Source organism: Coenobita brevimanus, chromosome 107, assembly GCF_032717465.1.
Source record: "Coenobita brevimanus isolate Jiangsu-jjx chromosome 107, ASM3271746v2, whole genome shotgun sequence".
NCBI classification, from domain to species: Eukaryota; Metazoa; Arthropoda; class Malacostraca; order Decapoda; family Coenobitidae; genus Coenobita; species Coenobita brevimanus.
The window spans coordinates 27,501,318-27,519,207 of NC_137060.1; the positions used below are offsets into that span (position 1 = coordinate 27,501,318).

Consider the following 17,890-nt stretch of genomic DNA (forward strand, 5'->3'; position numbering starts at 1 on the left):
TAATGTCTCATGATCTTCCCCATAGTCTCTCTCGAAACACTATCAAAAGCCTTTTCAAAATCAACAAAACAAAGACTTAACGGTACTCTCATTTCATTAACTTGCTGCATCAAATGCCTAACTATAAAGATCTGATCATTGCAACCACGTCCCTTTCTAAAACCAGCCTGTTCATCCCTCAGAATACCCTCAACCACCAGCTCCAACCTATTTAACAACACTCTACTGAAAACTTTCAAAGCTATTGGTGACAAAGAGATTCCCCTCCAATTACCACATTCACTCAGGTCTCCTTCTTCGAACTTTAACAATTACACCATTCTTCCAAACTGATGGTAGTAACCCCGTCACCCATATCTTATTGAATAGCTTGGTCAAGATCATTATTAATCTATCCCCCACCACTTTAAACATTTCCGGGAAATAAACCATCCTCCCTGGTGCCTTATTATTCTTTAATTGTTTTACTGCTTTCTCCACTTCTGCAAGCCTCAACTCTCCTGTTTCTATATTTAAATCTTCCTGAGCAGACGGTATATCCTCTTCTGGTGGTATTGGTCTATTAAGAACTGTCTCAAAATGCTCTTTCCATCTATTTTTAATATCTCCATCTTTGGTCAATAAATTTCCTTCCCTGTCTCTAACTGGTATATCCTTGCGTTTACCTGCATTACCACTCAGTTCTCTAATCGATTCATATGCTATTCTTTGACTCTGTCCATCATTTTTGTTTATTAAGATTTCAGTCTCTGCAACCTTTTCATCCACACATCTTCTTTTATCTCTCCTAACTAACCTTCTTACTTCTGAATTCAAACTCCAGTACGCAGCTCTTGCTAATTCAATCTCTCGTTCATCAACGCATTGCATCTCACTCCTCAATTTAGCCTCACCTCTCTTCTTTATCATATCCCACGTTTCCTCTGATATCCATTTCTTTCTCCTGAATCTATGTCTCCTTCCAATCGTACATTCAGCAGTCTCATGCAAAACTTTGCTCACATCCTCCCACATCTCATCTACACTTCTCTCCCCCTCTTCCAACGTTTCCAACACCAAAAACCTATTTCTGCATTCTAATCTGAATTCCTCCTTTTCTTCTCCTTCCCTTCTAAGCTTAACAATATCGTATCTACCAACACCAGATTTTTCCTTCTTCTGATTTTTTTAAGTTTAAACCTTATTTTTGCAATGCTGAGTTGATGGTCACTACCAATATCCGCTCCCGTTTAACATGAACATCTAGCAGAGAACTTCTATGCCTCCTACTGATAGCGATGTGATCAATCTGATTTTTATATTTTCCACACGGCGACACCCAAGTTGTCTTGTGTATATTGCAATGCTGAAAGAGTGTGCCACCGATGACTAAGTCATTTGCTAGACAGAAGCTTCCAAACCTCATTCCGTTTTCACTCATCCTACTACCAACTCCCATCTTACCCATACATGCCTCAAATCCCTCATTTGAACAGCCCATTGCTGCATTAAAGTCTCCAACGCAGATCAAAACATCATGTCTAGGTACCCTTCCTACTCCTTCTTGCAACTTTTCATTAAATGTGTCTTTCCTTTCATCGAGTGCATCATTAGTAGGTGCATAACACACAAACAGACTGATGTTGCCATGATTTGATTTAAACCGTGCGTATAACAATCGCTCATCTATAGGATCCCACTCACATAAAGCCTTATTTGCCTTACAACCCAGCAACAATCCTACTCCCTGATAATGCATTCCGTCCTGTCGGCCAGATATCAATAAACGTATACCATCCTCCAAATCCAACTTATCGACTCCAGTTAATCTAGTTTCTGTCAGAGCACAAATATCAAGTCCGTAATTTTGAAAAACCTTCACTAACTCATCGATTTTACCATCATGATTTAGCGTTCTCACATTCCAGTTACCAATTTTAATTGTATTTTTTGCATTAACAAAGGAATTAGATTGTAATTGAGGCAACCGTGAGATTCTTAGCACCCCCTGCCCATTTAAGGGCTGCACGGGACTGGGGGCCATTATTGTTCTTTCAGAGTCCTGAAACAAGAAGATATTGATATAAACATCAAAATGTTTTATAATTCACCAGACAGTCACACATCATAGTCCGGGATGTCATTCTCCTCCACAATGGCCTCTGTACTTGGGGTTGTTCAAAGGTTTTGTTGCATACAAAAAAGATTTTTCAGGTAGTTAGGGTGCTGGCCACTGATGTATGATGTCAGGGTGTATATGTCCGAGATGTTTCACTTTCAATGGATGTGGATACTCTGGACGTTTCACCTTAGACAGGCTGAACTTTGAGGGTGTGAATCTGGAGTTACCCAAATTTTGAGGGCCCAGCTATATCCAAGATGTGTACCCCCTTTTGAATTGGGTGATATTTTCAGAGATGGCACAAGAGGTTGTTTCACACCCTGGGTAGCTAAAGACTAGGGGAAGACATTGGTATAAAACAGTCCATTTTGGTCACAGTGGTGCTTAGCCACTTGTGTTACTAGGTGTCCCACATATACATAAAACTGTCCACATCTACAGTCAGTCCCATACTATCCCTTTCAAGATGTACAGTAGGTGTCCTGGGCTAAGCTACTACAGTCTAGGTCATGCAAGTTAAGATCACAAGTCTATGTCCTAATGGAGGTTTCAAAGTCATACACTGAAGGCAAGGCCATCATTCCAACTAGTAATGAACTACAAGACCACCAGTGTCTTTACAGAACTAGGGTTATTATTACTTATCCTAGAACTGCAAGGTAATAAACATTTAAAAACTGTAACATTCATATATTTAACTCCTATAGTCCAAGAAGGTCTTTCCTCACATAAATAAAGGCATTTGGCCTTGTCATCATAAAGTAAAACACAATCATGGGCTGATGGATTTAATAATATTATGTCTGACCTCTATGGGCCAGAGAGGTCTTTCCTTAGCTGAATAAAACACTCACCTGTCATGAGCAGAATATAAAAACAAGCTGTCCCCAGACTTATAGGGTTAAATGCTTTACTAATACCATAATGAAAGTAAAACATTTCCATAAAACAAGCTCCAAAGGCCAAATCCACTGATATCCTGTACAATACCAACAGTATAATATATATCAACATCATCATCAAGAGGGAGGGGGAGGCCGAGGATGAGATGGAGGGATGGGGTGGAGAGGTATATGAGAGAGGGGGGATGTGAGATGGGAGCAGGGCAGTAAAATGGCAGGGGACAGGGTGACATGGAGGCGATTTGTTTGTGGCCACCCCAAACGGGATTGAGGCGTCTGGCAATAGATAGATAGATGGATGGATCATCATCATCATCAGCCGTTTGAGTATCCACCGCAGGACCAGCCTATCCCGACCAAAGTTGGGATGATACAGCCAATGTATCTCTACCAAGTGGCTTAGGCTGTCTGGTAGGGAGTGCACGTAGGGTGAGAAATGCTTGTAAGTGTAATTGTAGTGTTGGAGTGGCTTTGGCCGTATGTGTAGTCTGTGAACCAAATTTAATCGGCCCACGCAAGCCGACTGGGTGCAAGCATACTTTGTAGTAAGCAACACTGGTTCAACCAAAGCACCCCTTGTGTCCGCCAATGCAGTACACTACCAAAGTTTATTACCCTGGCAGGGCGCGAACCCTGGCTCACCCGTGTAAGAAATGCACATTCTACCACTGTACCACAGAGGCTCCATACAATATATATATATATATACAGTATATCTCTCTCTCTCTCATCTCATCTCATCAGCCATTTGAGTGTCCACTGCAGGACTGGCCTAACCCGACTGAAGTGAGGACGATACAGCCAATGTATCTCTACCAAGTGGCTTAGGGTGTCAAGTAGAAGTTGTATGTAGGGTGAGAAGTGCTTGTAAGTGTAACTGTAGTGTTGGGGTGGCTTTGGATGTTGTGTGTAGTCTGTGAACCAAGTGTAATCGGCCTGCGCAAACCGACTGGGTGCAAGCATACTTTATAGTACTGACTGGGTGCAAGCATACTTTATGGTATGTGACACTGGATCAACCACAGCACCCCTTGTGTCCGCCAATGCAGTACACGGCCTGAAGAACACTCTCAAATTTATTACCCTGGCGGGGTGTGAACCCTCATTCTTCAGTGTACGAATACACACACTTTACCACTGCACCACAGAGGCTCCATATACTGTATATATATATATATATATATATATATATATATATATATATATATATATATATATATATATATATATCTTTTAACAGAACAGAGGAAAGAAAAACAAATGAATAAACAAATAATCCATATACCAGATTACTGGCATCCTCCATTCATAAAAAAATCTGTAACAGTTGGATCTGAACAGCAGTAGGTTGAAGTTTAGGGGGAAACAACTCTGGGGAAGCGAGTTCCAAAGAGATGCAATTCAGGGAATAAAAGATTTCCGATCGGCAGAAGTTCTGTGATATGGCAGTGTGACATTTCACTCATGAGCACTACCAGATGCCTGTGTAGTAAAAGGGAATGCATGGAGAGATGGCACAATGGATGCAACTTCGTCTGAGCATTTGCCGTAAAAGTTTCTGTAAATAATGCAAGGGATGCAACATTCCTTTTTTACCTGTAGGGGAGGTAGTTTATCTGTAATAGCAGGGTTATTAATAATTCCAACAGCTTTGTTCTGAATTTTGTCTAGCTGCTTTAGTGCAACCTCCTCACATCCACTCCACAAGGGTGGGCAATATTCCAGCTGAGAGCGCACATGACTCTTATAAACTATAGCAACCGCTCGTCAGTGAAAAAGCTACAAACTCTGTACAATAATCCAAGTTCTTTGAGGTGGTTTTACAAGTGATCTGACATGAGAGGCCGAGCTGAGGTCACTGTTAAGTGAAACATCAACAATGTCAATATTTATGGAGACAGGAATATTAGTAGCATTGAAGGTAATAAAGGAATCTGGAAATATCTGCCTATTAGTAAATTGTATATATTTGGTTTTACCAGTATTAAACAAGATAAGGTTATTTTGTCCCCATTCAGCGATCCTAGATGAGTCTTGATTTATGGATATGGCTGTACTGAGTTGTGAGGTAGAGATATTAAACCTTATGAATGGGTGTTTACGTGTGAATGAACTGTGAAGTGTTGACTTGGGATTATGGATGACAGATAAGAAATCATTAATATGAATTTGGAATAGCGCTGGAGCCAGAACTGATCCTTGCAGCATGCTGGAGTTACCATAACTGAGTGGAAACTCGAATATACATCACCCACTCTTATCTTTCTGTCACTGAGATATGAGGAAATCAGAGGAACAAAAAACGTTAGTCCATAACAAGGGAGTTTGGATGGCAGAGAATGGTGCCACACTCTGTCAAAAGCTTTCGAAATATCAAGGGCTACTGCATGAGTTTCTCCTTGTTGGTCAATTGACTGATGGATAGTGTGACTCAGGAGATTAGGTGTATCAATGGTGAATCTTTCATGGCAAAAACCATACTGCCTATCAATAATTAAGTTATTGGATTCAAGATGTTTAACTATGAGCTTTTCATTACGATTTCAAATACTTTACCATGAGAAGATGTGATAGCTATTGGTCTGTAATCAGAGGGGTCAGATGAACTTCCTTTCTTTGGAATTGGGTGTGGATGTTGGCTTCTTTCTAAGAATTAGGAAATGAAGAAATATGTATGCATAGTCTGAATAACTTGGCAAGACCAGAAGCAAGTTCTGGGGAGCCCTTAAAAAAAAAAAAAAAGAAAAAAAAAAAGGGACAATTAAGATGTAACACAAATAAAGCTTATTTTATAACATCAGCAAACTGCTTGCTCCTGACCTATTGACTTCCTGGACAGCATCAACAGAGTTCAACACAGTAGCTCCTGCTCGGCCCTGAAGCGTTGATGGTGACACCCCTCGCTGCTGCTGCATCTTCTCAAGTTCACCCTCAATGCTCCGTGTGTACTCTTCTGATCTCTCACGTAACTTTCGTTCCTTGCTCGCCTCAGCCTCTGCCTCATCTGATCGGCCCTGAAGATCATTAGAACAATTATTATATGCTTGAAACCTTTTGCGCCTTATCCAAAAGTCATGTCTACTGGTTATTAACTTCATTATTAAAAAGATAAAAATTCAACACTAACAACCATACATATCACCTATTACTCCACACAAAACTGCTCTTCAAAATAATCTCCCTCTACATATGATGATCATGTGTTACTTCTGCACCAAGGTTGGAATTCAGTTTGGAATAACTAAGGCAAGCACTGTCTGTTCATTCACTTCAAAACAACTTTGATATTAGCCTGTGCACACTTCCACCCTTCTGCCTTTCAAACTAGCTACTGTAAAGGCTGTGATAAGGAATCCATTTGATCTAATTCTCTGACAACTGATCCTACAAGTGTGAAAACAATGCTGGTAATAGTAATCTCCTGGTGGTTAGGCACCCTGACTATACAATCATATCCACTCTTTCTCAGCTGTTCTCAGTGACTAAAGCTGACAGTCTCCTGCTCTGTGGTTTGTGCTCTATGCTTATTGCCCATTGGCAATTTTCTTCATCCATCTTTGCACACTGCTAACATCAACTATCTGCTTTTCAAACATCTTTCACTGCTTTCCTCTAGGAATGGTGACTCTGTTTCTGCTAATGGCCAATGTTACCAGCATTAATCTACAACTACAAAAATACAATGGACATACAGAACATAGGTGTGATTTATATACCTGACAATCAATATACTACAACACAAAGTTATGATTGAATATACTGCAGTGCAACATTCTTTGCTTTTAGTATAGCCCTCAAATTATCACAGAAGTTCTCACTTCCATCCATGCACAATTTTCCAGATCTGACATGGGGTTTATAAAAGAGATACAAGGTAGGGAAGTGCATGTTGAAGCAGCCCTAATGAGACAGGGCAGTGTGTGGATACTCCCTGGACTGTTGTTTGCAAATGATACTGTGTTGTTAAGTGAAGGCGAAGGGGAGTTGCAAGGCTTGGTGAATGAGTTCGGGAGAGTGTGAAAGAAACGAAATCAAAAGGTGACTGTAGGGAAGAGTAAAGTTATGGTTGTCCAGAGAAATGAAGTCACTGAATGTACAGTGAGGGTAGATGAGAAGGAAATGGAAAATGTGAGCGCATTTAAGTACAGTTGCCTCTTAACTAACACAAGTTTAAACAGAGCATTTTCGTTTTAACACGAGCATTTATTTAAGGAGATGTGTTTAACTAACATGGGTTTCTCGATTTAACGCGATTTCACACGTACGTGATATTTTCAAATTAGTCGCGTGCACCTTGGACAGTCCTAAGCTAACAGACCGTCTCGGGGATGGTTTAATTTATTCAGTTGAAAAAAAATACAGTATATACAGTATATACTGTATCTGTTTCATTATGGTAAATTAAGTGTTTACACATCAGGACAGCAAAGCGAGGAGGGGGAACAGCGGGAGGGGGGGGAGGGCTGGAGGTGGGGAAGCAGGGTGAGGAGGGACAGCAGCAGATGACAAGTAATGCATAGATGAAGTGATGCTGTGTGTTGTTATTGTTTGTGACCTACTTACCGTAATGAAAATGTTGCTTTTACTGTATTGTTTCTATGACCTACTAATGCATTAATAATGCTGAAAAACTTTCACAACGCCGTGAAAACAGAAAATCAATGTAAAAAATGAAAAAAGTACTGTATGTATTTGGGGAAAAGTAAACAACACTTCAGCCCAACTAGGGCTCAAATGTTGTTTACTTCTCCTCAAATATACTGTTTTTGTTTTTTATGTGGATTTTCTTTCAAATTAATATTGTTGCTTTTAAGTTTAGAGTAGCACAACTTCCCAAATGGGTAGACTTTCCCAGAGTACAGAAACGTGACCCCCAATATTACCATAGTTTCTTATGGGAAAATTATGTTTAAATAACGCGTTTTTAGATAATGTGACCTCTCCAGGAACATAACCCTCGCGTTATTTGAGAAGTTACTGTACTTCGGTAATGTGATGAGCAAGGATGGAAGTTTAGAGGGTGACGTGCATGAAAGGGTACAACAAGGAAGAAAGGTTGCTGGTTCTTTGAAAGCAGTGATGAGAAATGGAAGTGAGCATGGAAGGGAAAAAGTTACTACATGACAGTATTGTGATACCAACTCTAACGTATGGAAGTGAAGCTTAGACCTTGTTGGAGGGACACAAGTCAAGAGTGAAAGCAGTGGAAATGAGTTATTTGAGAGAAGCATGTGGAGTCACATGGAGAGACAGACTGACAAATGAGGAACTGAAGTAGTGTTGTGGTATGAATATTGATGTGATACGAAGTGGACGAGAGGAAGGAGTAGTTGCAAGGAGAGTTGAAAGGTTACAAGAGGATGAGAAAAAGGCAGAGTATAAGAGAGAAGTGGAGGAACGATTGGGCAAATATAAATTGGAGCAGATGGGAGACGTGGAAGGTGTGTGTAAGATATTTACAGAAGAAATATGTGCAGCATGTGATGTGGTGTGTGGAAGGAAGAGAAGACGGAGGGGGGTGCAAGGAACAGCGTGGTGGACTGAAGAGGTGAAACAGGCTGTGGCACAAAAGAAGAAAGCATACAATGAATGGATGAGAAATAGGGGCGTGGAAGAAGTTGAGAGGCGGAAAAGAGAGTTATATGTGGAAAGGAAGAGAGAGGTGAAAAGATTAGTAAGAGAGAGTAAGAAGAGAGTGGATGAGGAATTTGGAAGGAATTTGAGTGTAAAGTGGAGGGACTGTAAGAAAATGTTCTGGAGAGAAGTGAAAAGAGTAAGACAGGGTGGAAGTTAAGTTAGCAGGGGAGTGAAAGATAAAAATGGTAGATCACTAGTGGAGAAGGGAGAAATAGTGAGCAGATGGAGAGAACACTTTAAAGAATTGTTGAACGTAGAGGATGGAAGTAATGAGAGTATAAGTGGCTGGGGAATGGCTGGGAGAAGGAGGGAGGTGAGAAGACAGGAAGAAATCAGTAGGATAGAAGTTGTGAAAGCAATGAAGAAAGTTAAATCGGGGAAAGCACCAGGAATTGATGGAGTGTGTGGTGAAATGCTGAAGCATGGGGGAGAGATAGTAGTAGAATGGATGTGGAAGATGTGCAGATCGGCCTGGGAGGAAGGTAGAGTCCCGGAGGATTGGAAGTCAGGTATAATTATTCCCTTGTACAAAGGAAAGGGGAAAAAGAAGTGTGTGGTAATCATAGGGGCATTTGTCTTCTTAGTATAATAGGAAAAGTGTATGGTAGGATACTTATAGACAGAGTTAGAGAAAGAACAGATAAATTAGTTGGAGAAGAACACGGAGGCTTTAGGAAGGGAAGAGGTTGTGTAGATCAGATATTCATTCTTAGATCTTTAGTGGAAAAGTTTCTAGAGAAGGGAAAGAAGTTGTATGCAGCTTTCATGGATTTGGAGAAAGCATATGACAGGGTGGATAGACAAGGATTGTGGAAAGTGTTAAGAATATATGGAGTAGATGGGAAGTTGCTGAATGCTGTGAAGAGTATGTACGATGGTGCGAAGGCTGCAGTGCGTGTGGATGGTGAACTAAGTGAATTTTTCTCTTTGAAAGTTGGTTTGAAACAGGGATGTGTCATGTCTCCATGGTTGTTCAATCTGTACATGGATGGGGTAATAAAAGAGGTACAAGGTAGGGTAGTGGATGTTGGAGTGGCCCTGGTGAGAGAGGATAGTGTTTGGAAACTCCCTGTACTGTTGTTTGCAGATGATACTGTGTTGTTGAGTGAAGACGAAGGGGAGCTGCAAGGCTTGGTGGATGAGTTTGAGAGAGTGTGTAAGAAACGGAACCTAAAGGTGAATGTAGGGAAGAGTAAAGTGATGGTCTTTGAGAGAGGTGAAGTCAGTGAATGTACAGCGAGGTTGGATGGTGAGGAATTGGAAAATGTGAGTACGTTTAAGTATTTGGGTAGTGTGATGAGTAAGGATGGAGGTGTGGAGGGTGAAGTGCTTGAAAGGGTACAGCAGGGAAGAAAGGTTGCTGGTTCCTTGAAAGCAGTGATAAGAAACAGGGAAGTGAGCATGGAAGTGAAAAAGTTACTACATGACAGTATTGTGATACCAACTCTAATGTACGGAAGTGAAGCTTGGACATTGTTGGAAGGACACAAGTCAAGAGTGAGAGCAGTGGAAATGAGTTATTTAAGAGGAGCCTGTGGAGTCACATGGAGAGACAGGCTGACGAATGAGGATATAAAGGAGCGTTGTGGTGTGGATGTGGATGTGATAGGAAGTGTTATGAGGAACACACTGAGGTGGTTTGGCCATGTCGAGAGGATGGAGGGTGAAAGACTGACAAAGAGAGTGTATGTGAGTGAGGTGGAGGGGGGAAGAGTGAGGGGGAGGCCGAGGATGAGATGGAGGGATGGGGTGGAGAGGTATATGAGAGAGGGGGGGTGTGAGTTGGAAGCAGGGCAGTGAAATGGCGGGGGACAGGGCGACTTGGAGGCGATTTGTTTGTGGCCACCCCAAACGGGATTGAGGCGTCTGGCAATAGATAGATAGATAGACAGATGAAGTGTTAGGAGAAACACATTGAGGTGGATTGGCCACGTGGAGAGGATGGAGAGCAAGAGACTGACGAAAAGAGCGTATGTGAGGTGGTGGCCAAGGATGAGATGGAGGGATGGAGTGGAGAGTTATATGAGAGAGAAGGGGGGGGGGGAGCTGGGAGCAGGGCAGTGAAATGGCAGGGGACGGGGCGTCTTGGAGACGAATTGTTTGTGGGCATCCCTTACACAATTAAGGCATCTGGCAATAAATATATAGATAGACAGACATGGAGGTGGTGAGATCCAGACAAGAGTCAATAATGATCTCACTGGATATATGAATCAGCAGAGAACTAGAGTCCCAGGAATAAAATCTGCCTCTTCTGCATTGCAGGAGGTATGAGACTGCTTTTATTTAGGGTGCTGGGTAGATGGGTAACCCAATCTACATGAATGAAAATTAGCAAAGAGAAACCAAATAGTTCAAAACATTACAGTTACACTCATGATTACGTCTGGTTGGGAATTATATACAACAATTATATACAGTATCTTAAGTTACTTTTTTTCCCTTTCACATTAAAAAATCTTGATGCTTCAGGTCTTGAAAATATTTATAAAATCCATTCTACAATAGCTTTAAACTCAAACTTCTCACTCAGGCATATAGAAGTATGTATAGTTCAGTTTCCAGCTCTTCTGCCTACTCAGATTAACTCCTACTTTCAAACCTCTTATCTCTCCTCAGTTTAACTCCTACAGCATATCTCACATCCATCTTTATAAATGCTGTCTTTTCTGCATCTTCTTTATTTTCTTTCCTGCCATTTCTTACACACTTTATTCTCATTAAAAAAAAAAAAAAGTAAAAAATAAATCATCATCATCATCATCTAATCCTGTGCTGCCCTGTGAGGAGTATAGAAGCCAGGGGCAAGGCAAGTTGGTCCTGACATTTAAGATGAGAGTGACCAGCCTCACTCATCTCGAATGGCACTGCGTGAGCAATAAAACCCAACCACCCCTTGGTTATAAACCTGCATAGGCTCACTCTGATAGGAGCGCCTTAATTAACCACTAAACCACCAGGCGCCACTATTTGTTTACATGGTTACCACTCAGCATAGTACATGGTTTCCTGGTATACAGGAAACCATTTGGCTTGCCACTCAGTGTACAGTCACCCATAGGAAGAAGGAATAGGAGAGCATGAAGGAAAGAAAGACAGAAGAGGGAGTGTAGAAACGCCCAAATAAATAAAATAAAAGAGCGTACCTCAAGTTCACGCCTAAGTTTTTCCGCCCTTCTAAGGTCTTGCCTGAGAGAATCTATCTTTTGCATGGCTGTCTCGAGTTCCTCCTCTTTGTCCCGAACCTGCCGTGACAACTTCTGCTTCTGGTTCCGTAATTCGGTTAACCTGCAGAGTGGGTTTTAAGATTCATCATTATTTTGTGTTTGATAAAAGTTCTGGCAGGTACTGTATGACAGCTGACTGAATGACATGGGGTGATTTTGTGGGGGGGGGGGGAACTCCATTGATCTACAGTACATTTCCTTCAGTCTACTTACTGACAATACAGCATCAGTCATTCATCCATCCATCATCTAATGATTCTAATCCAATGCCCCCCCCCTTTCTTCCAACTTTAATTTACAAGTTGACTTGGCTACATCTAACTCCTCTAAATCAGAAAGTTTTTCCTTAAAAAAAAAAAAAAAAGGGGGGGGGTCAACTGAAGCATGTACTTCTTCACCAAACACATATAACATCAGAATGAATAAGAAAATGAACAATTAACCCTAACTTAAATTAATTTAACTTCACTACAACCAGCAGTAGCCCTAAACTTACTTATCAGACACTTCACTATATTCTGACATTGCCAGCTTTCTCTGTGATAGTGCATCTTGTAACTCCTTTGTTTGTAATGTTAATCTCTCCTGCATGTCAGCCATTTCCTGAGGAAAAGAAAGCAAAATGCAAGTTAAAATTATTTTAATTTCCTCATCATCATCCTAATCTAAGTTTCCATACCCACATTAAAAGGAAGATTTCAAACTGGGATCCTAATGATCTCAACTAGGTCACAAATTGATAAAAGAAAGGCCCCAGGTAAAATCTCTTCCCCTCCTACAGTTCCATGAAGAAGTACTGTATAATCTGATGCAAAAATCCTGTCAGCTCTCTGTTTACCTCCCCATGGACCTTGAAAATCAGTCTGATGAGTCCAAAGCAACCTACACTGATGATTAATCTGTGGCTATATTAAATCATCAGTGTTAGTTCCTGCAGATTCACCATAACAACTATCAAGGGCCATGGGGTGAACAAGAAAGCAGGAGAGGTGACACAACTTGTGCTACTGACTACGAGCAAACAAACGACGTTTACTCTCAGTTAAGCTTGGAAATGAGCGATCCAGTCTGACCCAGCTAATGACTTATTTCCTACTGTATGTGAAGTGGCGCTGAAATTCTTCCTGCATGTGATACATTCATTCAATAAATATTGCTATTAACTAAAAACTCACCCATCAAGGCATAGGAACCCCTTGGAGTCTCGAGTTTTCCAAGGGAGTGTTTGGCTTTCATTGGTGAACGCCTCAATTACGAAATCAATTTTTAAAATATTTTCCGTTGTCACACTGTTTTTTTGGCAACAACTCCAGCAATTAAATATCGGAGATTCCGCCTATAATTTCAACAGAGGGAAATTGTGATAACATGGCACTCGCTCACTCGTCACGTGATCACAAAGCGCATTTTACTGGTAGTGCAAAGTTGCTTGCGAACACAAACGTTACGCAGTGGCACTGCTACACCATATGCATTAAAAAGGGGGAGACCTCCCAACCTCCATAATTAATCTTATCACTGCCTTTTATGGTAAGCAGGGAAAATGTGAGTAGTGCAGAATTCACTCTCCCTTATATTCAGTGTTAAAAAGCGTATGGTGTACATGGGATAATCCAGTAATATAGTATCTCCAGTAACAAGCCTGTATATTCACCCAAACTATAATAAAAAGAAGTGATTACTAACTACCACTCACCTCTGTCCTGAAAACTCACCAGTATATGAAATTACCAGTGTCCCAGCTCCTTTGCTCTCTTCATTTCACTTCTAAGCCCATATTCTTGCCAGTTAAGGAAGCTCCCTAGCTTCTCATCCTTGGCGATTAATTTCTGGATATGGTTGGTTAACATAATTCTGCACGCCATTTATGCAGAGTATGGGAATATGGGAATAACATTAGCAACACACAAGAGGACGACAGGTATACTAGGCAAAATGGATGGCTTAGCAAGAGGTGTTATGGGGCTTTCTTAATCAATCAGAATAAGGGACCTTGTCAACCTTTGCTCATCATCATCATCATCATAATCTATCTCCCACTACAATATGTCTTCACTCTTTTTCAGCCCCATATCAACTTTATCTACTTTAATCCCTATGCACCGGCTGACGTGTATAGCCATCACGATTTTGGGCGCGGAGCAACGCCGGTTGGCATGTATAGCAGCAAGCGTCTTTCCGCCACCCCTTGAACTTGAGACGTGGGGATACTTTCATTTGAAAGAGGAAGAGTTGCTAGGTCTTATGTATGTTTAATTTTTTCTCTAGCTGTCATAGTTTGGTAGATATTAGGGTCTGAAGGGTATTTTTTCAAAATCACAGAAATCCCACGTAGGGAGGAGTGCGTGACATCGGAAAACCCCTGGCGTGAAGGGGTTAAGCTACTGCCTTCTTTGCAACCTCAATTATCAGACACTTTGAAGCAGTGTGTCCAGGCATCTCAAAATGAACAGCTCTTGAATTTGGCTATTATAATTTTTTTTTTTTTCCTGGAGGGAATAATTTGTGGGCTTCTAACCTTTGGTTCTTTCTTCCTTGCATAAAAGAAAAAAAAAAAAATCCCATATTCAATACAGTACAACTGAGTCCCTGCCGAGCAGTATAAATAAATCATATCGTATACGCAATGAAAAAATTGAAATAACTCAATATATCAAGTTTGACTTACTCTTCCTAAAGTTTCCTTTTCCTGCACTACTGACTTCAGTTGGCGATCCAGTTCCTTGGACTTCGTATCTACTTCACTGTCTCTCTCACCTAACCTTCTCTTCAAGCAGTTTACCTCATACAATAGATCTGTCGGGAGACTCCATATTAGTATCTTACATGCAGCTTAGTACAGCTTCAACTTTTCACTATACAATCTCTCTCCTACTCTGAAGGAAACCATCTGGTGGTGGCAATATAAAACACATCACAGTGAATGGGTTAACAGACTGTCTCCTAATTACTTCACTACAAAGGTCATCCCAATGCTAACTAAAATTGCCTGGAAATTAGAAGAATTAAAATAAAAAATGCCACTGTATGGATGGGGTTAAGACGAATAAAGAGTAGAAGAGAATTACATTATATATTTGTAAATATTAAAGTTACTCCAATCTGTTCTCATGAATCAAGAATCAGGAATCAGATTTAACTTATATAAGCTATTTTCAAAACACCATTCTGATTTATATGTCACAGCCTCTCCCAAGACTATACTCACCAGTTTATGACATTCACCAGCACCTCTTCCTTATCTGCTACTTCTGCACACATTACATTAAAGAGGCTACAAATAATACATGACAGAATATTAATATGCAAGGGCCAAAAGAAGTCACTTAAGAAGATGTGCTACAGACTTTCCTAACCCCAAGGGAACACGACTCAAACGCACACCTTGATTTTGTTTGTTAAGGGCTTGAACCTGCTCTGTCAATTTTTTTCCATCCTCAACTGCTTTGCTGGCCTCTATTCCTCCATCTGGTCGGTCCACTCGTCTGGCCAGCTCCTTGTTCTCCGACTCTAAGGTCTGAATGCGTCGTTCATAGCCGGCTACATCTGGAGGCGGACCAACTGTCACCGAGGCAGTTACAGAGAGCGTCAACAGGCAACCCTTATCGCTGATGTGGCTGTGAGGTAAAGAAAAATTTTTCATACAGTTACTGGTACTAGATTCTTTGAACAATTTGATGATTATTATGTAACAGCTTTGTCAACTGAATTTTATTTGAGCTATTAGTACTAAAAAAACTGGTGACACTATGACAGTGAACACATTAAATTTCATATCATCAGGAATATGTAAATTCACTTCCCCAGATTCATCAGAGACCTGACTTGGTGAGTATTTTGAATGTTGTTATGAAGAAATAAAAAGTTAGTCAGCAATTTTTCTGTACTAAAAAACAGGTGACACTATGACAGCAAACAATTAAAATTCATATCATCAGGAATATCTAAATATTCCCCCAGATTCATCAGAAACTTGTCTTGGTGAGTATTTGAATGTTGTTATGAAAGAAAGGAATGTTAGCAATTTTTCTGGGTAAATGGAATTAAAACCATATAAATGAGATTAGGGTAGATGTTTATGCTGCTGTGTGAATTGTTTTGTGCTACCAAATGGCACACAAATGAAGGATCTACAGTACTTAACTTTCCCATTCTATATTTTTATCATTTTGTATGACCTGGAGGGAGAGTGACAGGCAGAATTAACCCATCCTCATGCTGGCCAGTGCAAATCAAGAGAGGATTTCTATTTTGGGAAAAAAGTTCAGGTGAAAGCTGAAGTGTCACAGTACAGTAACTTATCTCTGTGTGTCATGAGTCTGCATACAAGTTATAAGCATGAACTGACAAAGTGTGAATGCTTGTTAACTGTCTTTGTACAATATATATAAAAGGTAATACTACTAGCACCCACTTCAAATGTCTGCCACCATTTGCATTTATGACCCCACATAAAGGACGTTAGCATATCAGAAAATGAATGCAGTAACCACAAGTCAATGTGGCTGCATTTCTAATTTATAGTGTTATAATAAAGCAACTGATAAACAAATCTTCACTGCAAGTACTCATTTGTCTTGGCCCCTCTTACCTGCCCTGTGTAAATGAAAACCCAATAAAGGGCAAGTGGAGGGCACTGAATGCTGCATTGGCAGGAGGGGGACAAACATCCTGACTACGCGTTTCAGAATCATCCACGTCAAAATTACTGGTGTCAGTGGGGCTTGAAACTTCGGGGATGTAAGGAGCAGTGCTGTCTCGTAAGGTTGACCAGTCCACACCCGTAAACCAGGGATGATTCTACAATGAAAACGAGAAAAACAACAACTATAATAATAGCAGCAGTAGTAGTAGTATTAGTAATGAAAATAATAATAAGACAGATGGGTGGATGAACGATGATGATGATGATGATGATGATGATGATGATGATAATAATAATAATAATTCATTCACCCATCATCCAATCCTATGTCGCACCGTAAGGAGCATAGGAACTCAGGGCTAGGCAAGTTGGTCCTGACATTTAAGATGAGAGTGACCAGCCTCACTCATCCATGAGAGGCGTTATGTAAGTAATAAACTCTAACCACTCCTTGGATATAAACATACACAGGTTCAATCTGATTGGGGCACCTTAATTATCCACTAACCACCAGGTGCCATAATTTGGTTATAATTATGGTTACCACCCAGTGTAGTAAATGATTTCCTGGTGTACAGGAAACCATTTGGCTTGTCACTCAGTGTAGAGTTACCCATTGGCAGAAGGAAGAGGAAAGAATGAAGGAAAGAAAGATGATGATGATAACAATAATAATAATTAATAATAATAATAGTAATAATAATAATAATAATAATAATAATAATAATACAGCATGAATACAAAGAGAAAAGTCTGCCTCAACTACTTCCAGAACTCAAATATAATATTACTAAAAACAGTGAAAAATGCTACCATACTCTGTTTAACAATTATATTTCCACCATACTACTGAGAAAAATGCACCCAACCAGGTTGCCTTTATCGGAGACTTAAACTACTGTACATTCACCTCTGTGTCGATTTCTGGATGTGCTTTAATCAAAAGCTACTGCACTAAATACAGAAGAATGAGTGGTGTCTTACAAAGATACAATATCTCATTGAATTCTGAGTCACTTTTAGTTGGAAACTGTTGTGTGGCATGTCATAATAAATCAGCATTAAAATACTGTACATTCATTGCTGTCAGGCTTTCAAAAGTTATCATCATCATCATCTAATCCTGTTTTGCCCCATGAGGAACGTAGAAGCCCGGGGCTAGGCAAGCTGGTCCCGGCATTTAAAATGAGAGTGACCAGCCTCACACATCCCTGAGTGGCATTATGTGGGCAAAAAACCCCAACCACTCCTTGGATAGAAATCTGCACTAGCTCAATCCAATTGGAGTGCCTTAATTACCCACTAAACAACCAAGTGCCATACAGTCACTACTCATTTTACGAGGGAGTTACGTCAGGTCATACCTTAATGTATAACG

The 17,890-nt window shown here is 40.4% G+C and overlaps 1 protein-coding gene across 1 annotated transcript in view; it reads right to left on the minus strand.

The window, feature by feature from the left end:
* The window catches only part of gek (serine/threonine-protein kinase gek), a 248,807-nt gene that overhangs the window by 70,423 nt on the left and 160,494 nt on the right, over positions 1-17,890 (minus strand). The window contains exons 9-14 of the mRNA XM_080285567.1: positions 16,459-16,667; positions 15,252-15,484; positions 14,536-14,663; positions 12,364-12,470; positions 11,787-11,928; positions 5,824-6,017 (exon numbers count right to left, since the gene is read on the minus strand). Of these exons, the coding sequence (XP_080141693.1) occupies positions 5,824-6,017; positions 11,787-11,928; positions 12,364-12,470; positions 14,536-14,663; positions 15,252-15,484; positions 16,459-16,667 (1,013 nt within the window). The remainder of the gene's footprint in view (positions 1-5,823; positions 6,018-11,786; positions 11,929-12,363; positions 12,471-14,535; positions 14,664-15,251; positions 15,485-16,458; positions 16,668-17,890) is intronic.